Source organism: Mauremys mutica, chromosome 2, assembly GCF_020497125.1.
Source record: "Mauremys mutica isolate MM-2020 ecotype Southern chromosome 2, ASM2049712v1, whole genome shotgun sequence".
Lineage (NCBI taxonomy): Eukaryota > Metazoa > Chordata > Testudines > Geoemydidae > Mauremys > Mauremys mutica.
This window is the reverse complement of record NC_059073.1, coordinates 165,448,688-165,464,527: the sequence shown is the minus strand read 5'-3', so window position 1 is coordinate 165,464,527 and position 15,840 is coordinate 165,448,688. Positions and strand designations below refer to the sequence as shown.

At 40.8% G+C, this 15,840-nt stretch overlaps 1 protein-coding gene across 9 annotated transcripts in view; it reads left to right on the top strand.

Annotated features, from left to right (window-relative positions):
* MTRR (5-methyltetrahydrofolate-homocysteine methyltransferase reductase) overlaps positions 1-15,840 on the top strand; it is a 129,007-nt gene that overhangs the window by 30,885 nt on the left and 82,282 nt on the right. For all 9 annotated transcript variants that reach the window (XM_045003657.1, XM_045003663.1, XM_045003661.1 and 6 more), the window contains 2 exons: positions 1,917-2,039; positions 9,239-9,392. In XM_045003657.1, coding sequence (XP_044859592.1) covers positions 1,917-2,039; positions 9,239-9,392 — 277 coding nt within the window. The remainder of the gene's footprint in view (positions 1-1,916; positions 2,040-9,238; positions 9,393-15,840) is intronic.

The window sequence follows — 15,840 nt, the reverse complement described above, 5'->3', positions numbered from 1 at the left end:
CACACAGGGTGTGTGTCTCTGTCTGACCTCCCTCTTTCCTGCTGCCTTGCAGAGTGTTGTGAGAGTTAACCCTTGAGGGCTCAGTCAATTGCTAGTTCATTTAGCAGTAAGGCATTCCCTGGGAAATATCACACCCTCTGACTCCTCCACCTCAACCAAGCTTCACAATCATCATCACTGTGTACCAGTATTAAATTGTTCGTTTAAAACGTATACTGCATGTGTGTATATGTGTATATATAGTCTTTTGTCTGGTGAAAAAAATGTCCCTGGAACCTAACCCCCTCATTTACATTAATTCTTATGGGGAAATTGGATTCGCTTAACATTGTTTCGCTTAAAGTCGCATTTTTCAGGAACATATCTACAATGTTAAGTGAGGAGTTACTGTACCTGAAACTATTTGTGACGTCAATTAATTAAATAGTTTTGGCCACAAAAATTTGGGGAGGGACTGGCATGTCATTTACAAAGGAGGAGGAGGTGATCATGGTGCCCATTCATAATGACAATGAATACTCATTGTGCCAAGAAAAGTGTGAACATGACTATATAACCTGGTGAACAGGACACTTACCTGGGATCTGGGGGACCCAAGTTCCTGCTCCAATGATTTTTTAAAATTATTTACACAAAGTGGAACAATTTCAACAGGAAGGATTGAGAGACTCACACACCAGAATATACCGTAGTCCGGTAGTTAAGGCACTCTCCTGTAGAAAGTGAGACCCAAGTTCAAATAATTTCTTCATGTGAGGCATAGGAGAAAATTGAACCTCGGTCTCCCACATCTCAGGTGAATGCCCAAATGGCTGGGCTAAAAGTTATAAGGAGGGTGGCATCACCGAATCCCCTTCTCTTCCTCTGGCTGTTTTTGTGAATCTAGCCCTTAACAAATGTGTGGAAAATCCATTCAGGGTTGAACCAAAATGGATTTTTTTCAGTTCACTGAATTTTTTTGCAATGTTTGTTTCAGTTTGACGGGGCAGGGGGAATATATATATTTTTTATTTTTATTTATGTAAAAAATACATTTTTTATTTTTTTTGGAATGGCCAGGAAACTAAAAAATTAGTTGGAGTCTGGTGGCACCTTAAAGACTAACAGATTTATTTGGGCATAAGCTTTTGTGGGTAAAACACCACTTCTTCAGATGCATGGAGTGAAAATTACAGATGCAGGCATTATATAATGACATATGAAGGGAAGGGAGTTACCTCACAAGTGGAGAACCAGTGTTGATAGGGCCAATTCGATGAGAGTGGATGTAGTTTGCCAATGAATCTTAGTTCTGCTGTTTCTCTTTGAATTTAACACCGTTAATTTGGGCTTGATTAGGGACTGGGAGTGGCTGGCTCATTACAAAAGCAGCTTTGCCTATCTGGGAATTGACACCTCCTCATCTGTTATTGTGGTCTATATTTCTAATCTTGAATAATTTTTAAATGGTTTATATTCTTACTTTCAATATTCATTAGTTATGGTGTTAGCCACTCTGTCATCTTTTCCTCATACAATATCTGATATAATTGCCACTTTTAAATTGGCTCTTTTTAGGTAACTCTTCAAAAAGAAAACGACTGTACCTGTATTTGGTATCCACTTTAGCAGTGACTTGTCAAACTGTATTCCCCCCCGCCCCTCCAATTTGGGCTTATTATATTTTAGAATTGGTTTGAAAGTGCTCATGTTTGTACTTGGGTATGAATTTTTTTAAAAGGTATGTGGGAGATACTGTATGTGTATAAAGAGTGCATGTTTACGGTGTGGTTTGGAATTCTCTTTTTAGGATGTTAATATGAAAAAGAAAATGGTCCTACTAATTACTTGTGAGTTTATTTTCACGTGTTATATAGTAGGTTGTCATACAGTTGGTTATATTTAATCAGATTAAACTTTTATGTCCTTGTTTTCAGGAACTCAGTGTGTCCTCATTGATTTCAGATGGTATAGTCTTCCATGTTCCAGTGACCAAAGCAGTTCAGCTCACTAGGGAAGATGCAGTAAAAACAGCTTTGCTGTTAGAACTTGATATTTCAGTAAGTTGATAAACCTCTTCAGGTGGTGGAAGAAAGGGTACAAAATATTAATTGGAGAACAAAGCTGTTAAGAGTGATGTTATATGCTAATCATCTGGTTTATATTATTTTAATATCTTTCTACAGTGAGTTGAAGTGTGGGTCAAATGAGATTGATCTTGTTTGTAATACAAAGTATCTCACTCATTCTGTAGAGGGTATGGCCCCACATAAGCTAACAATTAATAGTTGTTACATATTTTGTATGTTTTATATTCAAGTAATTTACTAGTCTTAATAATAATTCATTGCTAGTAATTTAACAAGAGTCTTTATTTAGATACATAATTAACACATATGCAGAGCATTTTAACTCTGATCAATCTATCAGTCCCACATCACATCAACTCACTCCTCCCACTGTCAGCTCCCACACCCTAGAGATTCCATTTGTTTTCTTAAAGACACAGTAACACCACATCTACTTTCTTTAATTTTTTTGGCACAAATTTATATGTGTGTATCTGTCTGTCTACAACCTCAGAATTAACTGCTTGCTGTACGTGTTTTAACAAGTCTTCTTTGATACAATGACCATCTAACTTCTGTATTTACTATAATATTGAAGTTGCTCTTATGACTTAGAGGGATGATGTCATTTTCATTTTCTTGTTGCTCTTGATGTGATATTATATCATTTCTTTTTTCAGCTGAGTTTGATAATTGCAGGTAACAATTGCAAATGTCTCCAATTTTGTCTATACATTTGACCATCATTAGTCATGTCACAAGACTGAGGTGTTACTTTGTTACAGTGGCTTTCTGAGCCCAGTTTCTACCATTTAGATATGTACTCTATCATTTGGTTTCAAATAAGGTAGTTCACGCGATCCTTTATCATAATAATTCTTTTGATACAAATGTGATTGGTATTTATATTTACTAATTTCCTTTTTTCATTCAGATTTGTTTTTCACTTCTGAGTAACTTTTAGCTAATTTTTTAAAACTTTAAATTCTTTTTATAACTTCCCTTACTCTTGGTACCATGTGTTGTTTTATATTCAAATAATCCACTCATCTTTAATATATGTAGTGTTCTTGTAGCCATGTCGGTCCAATGATATTAGAGAGACAAGAGATATTGGGTGAGGTAATATCTTTTATTGGACCAACTTTTGTGGGTGAGAGAGACAAGCTTTTGAGCCATACAAAGCTCTTCTTCGGTTCCGGGAAAAGAACTCTAAACATCACAGCTAAATGCAAGGTGGAACAGATTGTTTAGCATAAGCAGGTAGTACATATTCTAAGAGATCTAAGAGATGGCCTGTTAATACCTCTGTAGTCACAGGACAAAAAGAGTGGGTAATTGGGTTACAGATTGTTGTAATAAGCCATAAATGCAGTGTCTATCTTTAGTCCATGATTTTTAGTGCTTAGCAGAATTACGAATTTAAGATCCCAGGCTTGTCTTCTGAAAGTGTTGTGTAGGTTTCCTTTGAGGATGAGGGCTTATAGGTCAGACATAGAGGATTGCTTTGTGAAACATCACATCTACCATAATCTCTTTACCACCGAAACAGCCATACAGACCTTGAGATGTAACCACCAGATAGTGATGAAACCAGCAGATGAAGGGGGTGCCATCTTAGTCCTCAACCGTGATGACTACATTAACGACATCATCTACTAGAAAGAATTCAAAGACCACCTCACACCACAATTTACCCAGGAACTTAAGGATATAATCAAATCCTTCCCCAAACAACTCCAAGCGAAACTCTACAGACTCTTCTCCCACAAACCCACCCCATGGACATTCTGCATGGACAGATGGCCTAAACTCCCTCATAGATTTCCACCACAACTTCTTACCAACAGAAGTTGGTCCAATAAAAGTTAGTACCTCACCCACCTTGTCTCTCTAGTCTTTAATAATAATAATTCATTGCTCGTAAATTAACTGTCTTTATTAAATACATAGTTAACGTATATACAGAGCATCTGAACTCAGGTCAGTCTCTCAGTTTAACCTCAAACCAAGGATCTCCTCCAGCTGTCAGCTCCCACATCCTGGAGATTCTGTTCATTCTCTTAAAGCCATATTAATATCACAGTGACTTCTGTTAATTTTGGATTGAGTGAGATTGGTTTTGTGGAAGATTCTTTCAATAAAAGAAAGGGGTTAAAGTAACCAGAAATGAGGAAAATGAGGGGAGAGGTGGGTGTCAGGAGAAATGACAAAAAGACTCCATGAATACACAACTTTGAAGATGTTTTGAAACACTGGGTAATAAGGTAAAACTTATATTCCGTGATACTTAATACATGCAAGCATTGATCTTCCTTGCATTGTGTAGCAGGAATGAGGCCCGGTCAAGTGATATGGGCACAAGACAGGAAGCTAGGAATTCCTGAGTCTAATTCTGGCTTTGACACTGACTTTCTTTGTGTCTCCATATCACTTAAACTCTCTACCTCTATTTTCCTAGTTGTAAAAACAGAATGACTTGACTTTACTCAGGGAAAACTAGAGGAAAAGCACCATACAAGAGCTAGGTGGTATTGTATGGATATTGTTTAAATAAAGATAGCATTTTTATCAATGTACTCTATACAGCCAATATGTAATTCTACTGCAGTGATATCACAGTCTGTTCAATTCTGTAGGTCCTTAAAGTAACTTCTGTAGGCTCTTTAACCCTATTGGTTTAATAATTTTTTTATTTCAATAGGACTTTTTCAGAAGTGCTTGCTTGGTTACAATTAGAGTTTGTTTTTAAATGATTCTGCCCCAAATTTTCAAACAGGTCAGCACCTAAGGGAGCATGCACTCTTGTGTGTGTGTGTGTGTGTGTGTGTGTGTGTGTGTGTGTGTGTAACCCCAATTTACATGAACATCCAAAGATTTGCACTCCTGAGTCAGGCTCAAAAGTGCATGCACTTATTTGAACATTTGGGCCTCTATTGTTAGGATCACAGAGTCCTTTTTGCCTGGTGCACCTTATGAATAAATGTTTTTATTATTGTTGTTGCCTACACACTGTCTACATGCTTTGTACAATGCATGCTGGAGTTTCATAAGGACAACATAAGAAAGTCCATAGCGGGTCAGACTAATGGTCAGTCTAGCCCAGTATCCTGTCTTTTGATGATGACCAATGCCATGTGCTTCAGAGGGAATGAACAGATCCATCCACTGTCGTCCACTCCCAGCTTCTAGCAATGAGCGGCTAGGGACACCCGCCTCATGGGGTTGCATCAATGATCATCTTTGCTAATAGCCCTTGATGGGCCTTTCCTCCATGAACTTATCTAATTCTTTTTGAACAGTGTTATACTTTTGTCCTTCACAGTATCCCCTGGCAATGAGTTCCACAGGTTGACTCTGTGTTATGTGAAGTACTTCCTTCTATTTGTTTTAAGCCTGCTGCTTATTGATTTCATTGTGTGATCCCTGATCTTTGTGTTATGTGAAGAAGTAAATAACACTTTCACTTTCTCCACACCAGTCACAATTGTATAGACCTCTATCATATCCCCTCTTAGTCATCTCTTTTCCAAGCTAAAAAGTCCCAGTCTTTCTAATCTCTTCTCATACAAATATTTCAACTGTAAAAAACCAAAAGAAATAGTATTTTTCAATTCATTTAATACAAGTACTGTAGTGCAATCTCTTTATCATGAAAGTTGAACTTACAAATGTAGAATGATATACAAAAAATAACTGCACTTAAAAATAAAACAATGTAAAACTTTAGCGCCTACACGTCCACTCAGTCCTACTTCTTGTTCAGCTAATCACTCAAACAAGTTTGTTTACATTTGCAGGAGATAATGCTGCCCGCTTCTTGTTTATAATGTCACCTGAACGTGAGAACAGGCATTCGCATGGCACTGTTGTAGCTGGCGTCGCAAGATATTTATGTGCCAGATGCACTAAAGATTGTCTCTTCATGCTTCAGCCACCATTCCAGAGGACATGCGTCCATACTGATGACAGGTTCTGCTCGATAATGATCCAAAGTGGTGCGGACTGAGGCACATTTATTTTTATTATCTGAGTCAGATGCCACTAGCAGAAGGTTGATTTTCTTTTTTGGTGGTTTGGGTTCTGTAGTTTCCACATTGGAGTGGTGCTCTTTTAACTCTTCTGAAAGCATGTTCCACACCTCCTCCCTCTCAGATTTTGGAAGGCACTTCAGATTCTTAAACCTTGGGTCCAGTGCAGTAGCTGTCTTTAGAAATCTCACATTGGTACCTTCTTTGTGTTTTGTCAACTCTGCAGCGAAAATGTTCTTAAAATTAACAGTGTGCTGGGTCATCATCCAAAACTGCTATAACTTGAAATATATGGCAGAATGCAGGTAAAACAGAGCAGGAAACATGCAATTCTCCCCCAAGTAGTTCAGTCACAAATTTAATTAACCCCCTTCTTTTTTAATGAGCATCATCAGCATAGAAGCGTGTCCTCTGGAATGGTGGTCGAAGCATGAAGGGGTGTACGAATGCTTAGCATATCTGGCACATAAATACCTTGCAATGCCGGTTACAAAAGTGCCATGCGAATGTCTGTTCTCACTTTCAGGTGACATTGTAAATAATAAGCGGGCAGCATTATCTCCCATAAATGTAAACAAGCTTGTTTGTGTGAGCGATTGGCTGAACAAGAAGTAGGACTGAGTGGACTTGTAGTTTCTAAAGTTTTACATAGTTTTGTTTTGAGTGCAATTATGTAACAAACAAACAAAAATCTGCACTTTCATGATAAAAAGATTTCACTACAGTACTTGTATAAGGTGAATTGAAAAATAATATTTCTTCTGTTTATCATTTTTACAGTGCAAATACTTGTAATAAAAATAATATTATGTGAGTACTATACATTTTGTTTTCTGTGTTGTAATTTAAATCAATATACTTGAAAAGGTAGAAAAACATCCACAAATATTTAATAATTTTCAATTGGCAATTCTGTTTTTTAATAGTGTGATTAAAAGTACGATTAATCGCGATTAATTTTTTGAGTTAATCACATGAGTTAACTGCGATTAATTGACAGCCCTACTTTGCATTTATCAACCTTGAATTTCATGTGTCATTTTGTTTCCCAGTCACCCAATTTTTGAGATCCCTTTGTAACTCTTTTTTAAGTCTCTAAAGAGACTTAACTATCTTGAGCAATTTTATATCATCTGCAAATTTTGCCACCTCAATGTTTATCCCTTTTTCAAGATCATTTATGAATATGTTGAACAGCACTGGTTCTGGTACAGATTCCTGAGGGACACTGCTATTTACCTCTCTCCATTATGAAAACTGATAATTTATTCCTACCCTTTGTTTCCTGTCTTTTAACCGGTTCCTAATCTATGAGAGGACATTCCCTCTTATCCCATTACTGCTTACTTTGCTTAAGAGTCTTTGGTGAAGGACCTTGTCAAAGGTTTTCTGAAAGTTCAAGTGCTCTATATCCACTGGATCACCCTTGTCTTCATGGTTGTTAACCCCTTTAAAGAATTCTAATATGTTGGTGAGGCCTGATTTCCCTGTAGAAAAAAGCCATATTGTCTCTTCCACAACAAATCGTGTTCATGTGTTTTTCTAATAATTCTGTTTCATCCAGTTTATCTGGTGTTGAACTTTAGTTTACCAGTCTGTAATTGCCAGGATTGCCTTTGGAGCCTTCTAAAAAAATTGATGTCACATTAGTTATCCTCCAGTTATCTGTTATAGAAGCTGATTTAAATTATTTAAATGATAGGTTACCTACCACAGTTAGGCATTGTGCAATTTTATATTTGAATTCCTTCAGAACTCTCGGGTGAATACCATGTTGTCCCGGTGTCTTATTACTGTTTAACTTATTGATTTGTTCCAAAACCACCTGTATTAATGCTTCACTCTGGGATACTTCCTCAGATTTGTCATCAAAAAAAGAATGGTTCAGGTGTGGGAATCTTCCTCTTATCCTCTGCAGTGAAAACCGATGCAAACATATATTTTAGCTTCTCCACAATGATCTTATCTTCCTTGCATGCTCCTTTAGCACCTTGATCCTTCAGTGGCCCCAGTAATTGTTTGACAGGCTTCCTGCTTCTGATGTACTTAAAAAACATTTTGTGTTAGTTTTTGAGTCTTTGGTCAGTTGTTTTTCAAATTCTTTTTTAGCATGCCTAATTGTGCTTGACTTTTTGACTTGCTAGAGTTTATGCTCCTTTCTGTTTTCCTAAGTAGGATTTAACTTTCATTTTTTAAAGGATGTCTTTTGGCCTCTAACCACTTACTTTACTTCGTTTAGTCATGATGGTACTTTTTTGGTCCTCTTACTATGTTTTTTAATGTGGAGTATATATTTAATTTGAGCTTCTATTATAATGTTTTGAAAAGGCATTTCACTTTTTGTGTCTGTACCTTTTAACTAGCTTCCTTGGTTTTGTGTAGTCTCCCTTTCTGAAGTTAAAAGCTACTATGGTGGGCTTCTTTGGGCCCCACAAGGGTATTACATTTAATTATACTGTTGTTGCTGTTAGCAGTTGGTTCAGCTATATTCACCTCTTGAATCAGATACTGTGCTCCACTCAAGACTTAAGCATTAGTTAGCATCATGCACCTTCGTTTAGTATTAAGTCATCAGTTAACATCATGCACCTCATCCAAATAAAGAGACTATGACCTCTTATTTATTCAGAGATCTAGTTTTGTTTAATTTTCTTTGAATTTCTCTCTTGTGCTAATTTTCTCAGGAAAAGGAAATAATTGTATATTATTATAATCACCATTCACCGAAGTATTTTAACCTGCTAATTTTTTGTTAATGGTAACAAATTTATGTAAATTGTTCACCATGAAGATTCAATATTGATTTAGATCTCCAGAAATAGAAAAACAAAATACACAGCTAATGGTGAATCGGGGCCTCTTGTATATACAGATCTCCTTGTAAACACATTTTGTTTCTGCATAAACTGTTTAACTGGGCTTATTATATAATTGAAAAACTCTTTGACCCGTAAGAGAATAGGTTTCCTACGTAGAAAGCTTACATTTAAAAATAAAAGGTTACATGCTTAGATTTCTGATGTACCAGGGCCAAATATAATAAAAATATAAAATGATGATATAGTGTTAAACAGCAAGATTTTGTTTTATGAGTGTGGAGAATATGGGCCATGGTTTATTACACAGCTTTATAGAAAAAAAATCTTTATTTTATAACAGAAAACAACGTTTTGCTACCAACCTGGAGATGCCTTCTGTGTCATATGCCCCAACAATGCCAGAGAGGTGCAAGAACTTCTTCATATCTTGGGACTTTCAGAAAGGAAAGAGTGCTTTGTTTGCTTAAAGATTAAACAGGCCACTAAAAAGAAAGGTAATGTATAAATGCACTATTAATCAACAAATAATGCTTGTTTGCCTATTTAAATATAATGAAAGCTCATAGGTGTGAACATTTTGGCTTGAATTTTTCAAATGTTAGTACATTTGGTCATTTAATCTTATTGGCACTTAAAAAGGGGATGGGGTGTGCAAAACACTGGCCATGATTTTACTTGGTATCTCTCTAACAATCAGAAGCCAGTCCTGGTGAAACAAACTATTTTACTAAGATTACATTTGCAATTTTTAAATCTGTGTGCTCTTCTTTGAGTGTCCTTTGCATATTGGATGTGTGCTGACTAGTGCCTTTGACTGGTGCAGCCTTCTACTAGTAATGCCTGGAAGAGCACTCTTCCTTGCCCCTTCCCTCAGTGTTTGAGCACATTCTGAGAACAGGGCTAGGATACAGAGGGACCTAGACAAATTAGAGGATTGGGCCAAAAGAAATATGATGAGGTTCAACAAGGACAAGTGCAGAGTCCTGCACTTAGGACGGAAGAATCCCATGCACTGCTACAGACTAGGGACCGAATGGCTGGCAGCAGTTCTGCAGAAAAGGACCTAGGGGTTACGGTGGACAAAAAGCTGAATATGAGTCAACAGTGTGCCCTTGTTGCCAAGAAGGCTAATGGCATTTTGGGTTGTATAAGTAGGGGCATTTCCAGCAGATCAAGGGATGTGATCATTCCCCTCTACTCAGCACTGGTGAGGCCTCATTTGGAGTACTGTGTCCAGTTTTGGGCCCCATACTACAAGAAGGACGTGGATAAATTGGAGAGAGTCCAGCGGAGGGCAACAAAAATGATTAGGGGGCTGGAGCACATGACTTATGAGGAGAGGCTGAGGGAACTGGGATTGTTTAGTCTGCAGAAGAGAAGAATGAGGGGGGATTTGATAGCTGCTTTCAACTACCTGAAAGGGGGTTCCAAAGAGGATGGATCTAGACTGTTCTCAGTGGTAGAAGATGACAGAACAAGGAGTAATGGTCTCAAGTTGCAGAGGGGGAGGTTTAGGTTGGATATTAGGAAAAACTTTTTCACTAGTAGGGTGGTGAAGAACTGGAATGGGTTACCTAGGGAGGTGGTGGAATCTCCTTCCTTAGAGGTTGTTAAGGTCGGGCTTGACAAAGCCCTGGCTGGGATGACTTAGTTGGGTTTGGTCCTGCTTTGAGCAGGGGGTTGGACTAGATGACCTCCTGAGGTCCCTTCCAACCCTGAGATTCTATGATTCTATGAAAAGGTGGTGTGACAGTGGTTGCTGCCTCAGTTCCTTCCAGCCACGTGACCAGATGTGAGCATTCTTTGGATTCAAGATCCTTAGTAAGATAGGTGCCTTACTTTTTAAATAGTTAAGACATTTGTAAATAGTTTTATGGTAGTATTACTGTTACTTAGCTATGGTGGATCCAAAGATGAAGAAATATAGATTTAAAAGATGTGCATCTTATCACACAGTTTTCCTGGCATCAGATACCCATGCTGCATGCCTAAAATGCTTAGGAAAAGGGCACTCTTCTACTCCTTGTACTATCTCTTGATCTTTCACACTATGAACTAGAAGGGAGAGACAGAACAGGCTCTAGGCCCTCCTTCTACTAGAAGTCTTATCAGTTAAAATCTCCAGTTCTGAAATTTCTAAGATCTTTTTTCTAAATTTCTAAGGAAAATGAAAATAGGAGGCCGGCTCCAGGCTCAGATCCTATTCCTGGGGGAATTCTGCACCACTGTGCAATGCAGAATTTGCACAGAATTAATGTTCTGCACAGAATTTCATTTTTTCCCCATATAATTGGCACTGCAGAGCTGCTGGCTACCCTTGGGGTCCACTGAACTTTGCAGAGCCCAACTCCTCATCTCACAGTGTGCCTGCACGGGAGATGTGGGCAGGTTGCAGTTCCCAGGTTTGCCAGCCTTGCTTGGCCACATGGTGCAGCCAGGCCCCCTCCCTGTGTGACAGCTGCCAGAGCCAGCGAGCTGCACCCCATGGGGAGCTCCATGGAGGGGCTGCTGCTTTCTGAGAGGTGAGACTGAGGGTAATGGGGGGAGGGGAGAGACACACAACTTGAGTTGTTCTGGGAGTGGCTGAACCTTTAAATTGTACCCCCTCACTATCACCAGGTATGGGCTGTCTCTGCACGACAGTAACGAAGCTGGACGGGTTGGAGCCTGTGGCTGGGCTGTGGGTGTGTGGCCCCTTGGCTAGGCTGTCAGGGGGCTGGTGTGCAGGTGTCTGGGTTGGAGGGGTCCCACACAACCCCTTCCAGCACCCTTCAAATACCCCTTCCCAGTACACACACATCCCTCCAGAACCCTCCAAATGCCCCCTCCCAGTACACATACACACACACACACACACACACACACATCCAGCAGCCCCCAAATATCCCCTCCAACACGTCCAACTCGACCCACCTTGCAGTTCCACCTCTTATTTCCCCCCGGTAGTATCCTCTATTTGGGAACTTTGAAATATGGTAACCCTATGGGAGAGAGGACACAAAAACCTAAAGAATTGACTAAAGACTGGAGGAGCAGCATTTCCCCCAAGATGTGCCCAGCGTGTGACACACCTAAACTGAGGTGCGTGACAAAAGCATAACGGAGAAACAGGAACTGGGTTGTCAGGGTTTATTTAACTCTCTGCTCCTGAAGGAATCTTTTTTGTTGTCTGTACTATTACAGACATACTTGGTGACAGGTATTTTGAAATTACCTTGATCCATCGATCCTGCAGCCCTCGTATAGATTGCAGCAATCACAACATGTCTTCCATTCTTCTCATATCCTGGCCTTCCTTCTCCATGTGCGACCATGCCTTTTCATGATAAAATCTTCCCATCTCTTTGGAGGTTGGCTGAGTGGTCGTTTCAGTTCCCATGGGTACCACTCAGTGACAGCTGCAGTCCATTGATTGTCAGTGAGCCTTGCTATATGCACGGCCCATCTCATTTTACTGTGCCTGCTCACAACAATGACGTCCTGCACTCTACTCTGCTGTCTGATCTCTTCTCATTCTCAAAGACACACATTTCAAGGCCAGAAAGGACCATCATGATCATCTAGTCTGATCTCGTGCATATTGCAGGCCACAGAACTTCACCCACCCACTCCTGTAATAGAATCATAACCTTTGGCTGAGTTACTGAAATCCTCATTTTATGATTTAAAGACTTCAAGTTACAGACACTCCACCATTTACTCTAGTTTAAACATGCAAGTGACCCATTCCCCCATGCTGCAGAGGAAGGTGAAACCCCCCCAGGGTCTCTGCCAATCTGACCTGGGGGCAGAAATTCCTTCCTGACCCCAAATATGATGGTCATTTGGACCCTGAGCATTTTGGCAAGACCCAACAGACAAACACTTGTGAAAGAATTCTCTGTAGTAACTCAGAGCCCTCCCAATTTAATGTCCCATCACCAGCCATTGTGGATATTTGCTACTAGCAGTCACGAATCAGCTACATGCTGTTGTAGGCAGTTTCATCATACCATTCCCTCCATAAATTTATCAAGCTCAGTCTTAAAAACAGTTTTTTTGCCTGCACTGCTCCCCTTGGAAGGCTGTTCCAGAACTTTACTCCTCTGACGGTACATCGGCCTCAACTGACCAGCACATGCCTTGGAGTGGAGCCCTCACCATCAAAGCCCAAAGACTCTTCTTTCAGGGCTCTGCATGAGCGTAGAGGGCTCTCTCATGGGCCCAAGGACATACCCATTGAGGACTGTCCATAAGAAATGTACTTCCTCCATAAGCCTTTCTAGATTGGGTGAGACATCCCATACAGAACCTAAGGAATCCGCTCCCATGAAGACCCCAAGATCGGAGGACAAGTCACGTAAAAAGAAAGATCCACCAGTTCCTTTGGTCACCTCAGTACTGACACAAAAAGATAGACAGACATTCTCCAGTTTAGTCTACAGTTGCTGGTCAGACCCATTGTCAGTACCGCCTTCTCTAGCTCAAGACAGTCTAGTCACAACAGATGCACCAGATGTTTCAGACTTAACTGCAGGAACCCCCTGGACACCTGGGTGTACCGAGACTTGTATAACGCTGGAAGATATATTCCTCCCTTACCCACAGACTCCACTTCTTTTTGGCGTGGAACTCCTGAGGGATGTCCTTACTCTAGAGGAGGAGGAGTCTACATCATTGTCCCAGGAGCTGTCTCACATCCAACCATTTGCAGGAGTGGCTTGGTACAGCAGCACCCCTGCTACTGATGGAGCAGTTCTTGGACTCTGATAAATCAAAGGAGATGTCCACAACAGTATCTCTGCAGATCCAGTTGAGCCCTGATAGACAGTCGAGGAAGGATTACGCTTGCCATTCTGTTGGGTATGACCCCCTGCTCCTCCCCCTCCCTCCCAGGATCACTGGTACCAATTTGCTTGGGGTCCCCCACAACCGATCAGTCCCTCTTTCTTGCATTATTGGGGTCCATGGGATCATTATGGCAGGCATCCGGGCAACTCTCAAGAATTATACCACTCCTTTCCCTCTTGCCAGCCAATTCAGTCAGTGTACAAGGAGGAGGTGGAGGAACCGGATGCGCAAGTACCAACAGTTCCTACGGGTGTGTCTTCATCTTCCCTGGATGAGGTAGTCACTCCTTTGCCTTCTCCGCTGGATAACCACTGCTGGTACCAAGAGCTGTTAAAAAGAGTTGCCAGTGACCTACAGATCCCATTAGAAGAGGTCCAGGACCCTCAACACCAGCCCCTGGACATCTTGCAGCTTCAGGGACCGAGTAAGTTGGCCATGCCCATCAACGAGGCCATACTATAACTGGCTAGAGTAGTAGGGCATGTTCCACCATCCTGGGCCCGTACACTGAAAAGGGCTGAGAAACAGTATTTTAAAGGGGCTGAATTCTTATTCTCTCATTCTGCCCCCAGCTTGCTGTTGGTTCAGGTGGCTGTTTGAAAGGGCTCAGCCATACTGTCAAATGGCAGATAAAGGCTCTAAAGACTGGACCTCTTAGGGAGGAAAGTCTTCTTCTCCAGAGGCCTGCAATTTCATGTCGCTAACTTCCAAGCGTTGTTAGTGAAATACAATTTTAATACCTATTCCAGGCTTGCAAACTTTAGAGACAAGCTTCATACAGAAGATAGCGCTCAATTTCTGCCTATTTTAGATGAGGGGAAGCTAGTGGCCCAAGTAGCCCTCCAGGCTTCAGTCGATGCAATGGACACAGCTTCCAGAAGTTTGGCCACTAGTTAAGTCATGAGGAGGGATTCCTGGCTGCAATTGTTAGGATTTCATAGGGAGGTCCAAAACACCATCCAGGGCCTCCCTTTTGATTAGTTGAATCTCTTCAAAGAGAAAATGGATGAGTCCCTGCACTCACTAAAAGATTTGAGATTGACTCTGCATTCCCTGGGGATTTATACTCCACCCCCAGGAGGAAACACTCAAAGCAATCCTATAGCCTGAGGTCACTCCCTCCTTATGCACCTAATTATCAGCGCACAGCTGAGCCTCTGTGCATATGCTAAAAGATTCAGAGGCCTCGCTTCTTCGCCCCCTCTACTGCCACAACCTCTACTCACTCTCAGCCACCAGGCAAGAGCCACTTTAGACATATTGGTTGAGACTTGCGTACCTCACTGATGCCAAGCACCCTGCCGTTGTCACGTTTGGGGGCCATCTTACACTCTTTGCCCACAACTGGAACAAGATCACTACGGGTTCTGGAGATTATCCACCAGGGATACTCCAAAGAGTTTCTGTCCTTCCCTCCTCACAAACCCCCTGTCCCCCCTTTGGGGACCACTCTCATGAGGTGGGGTTAGTGCTGTGGCGTGTTATTAGTGCTGCAGCATTCTTACTGCTGCTGGTGTTGCTGTTCTTGGAATGCTGCTGCACTGTCTGCTAGTGCAGCTGACACCATTTTAATTCAGCAGACTTCGATGTCATTCACAAGAAAAACCACATGCTCGGTTCAGTGGCGAAGGTGCTCAGCAAGGATTATTGCTGACAAAGCATGGTATTAGCGTCCCATAAGCTCTACAGGTACACTAACGTGTATGCCCATGACAATGTTACCAGCTTAGTCAGGACACCAGGATCCTGTCCCGTAGGCTAGAACAAAGCTGCTCCTATGACTTCTCCTTTTGTTATGTTGATACAAATAAGTTAAGTATTACATTCCAGACATTATTAGTTATCATCCTTGTCATTATACCTGCTAGTTCAAACAAAACATCTTTATCCATTATCCTGTCATCCCATCCTTATCTTACGAAGGGTCGGTGTGTTCTTGTACCATCTTTTAGGAAAGTGTTTACAAAGTTATTTGAGAGATCTGTGTGTTTTTTGTACCGTCCTTTCCGGTCAGGAATGTGCTTACTTGGCGTTAGCTAATATCTGTATGTTATTTTGCCAAGGCCAAGCCTACTCTGGTTCACAGCCTTTGGTTCATGCTTTTAGTTATGC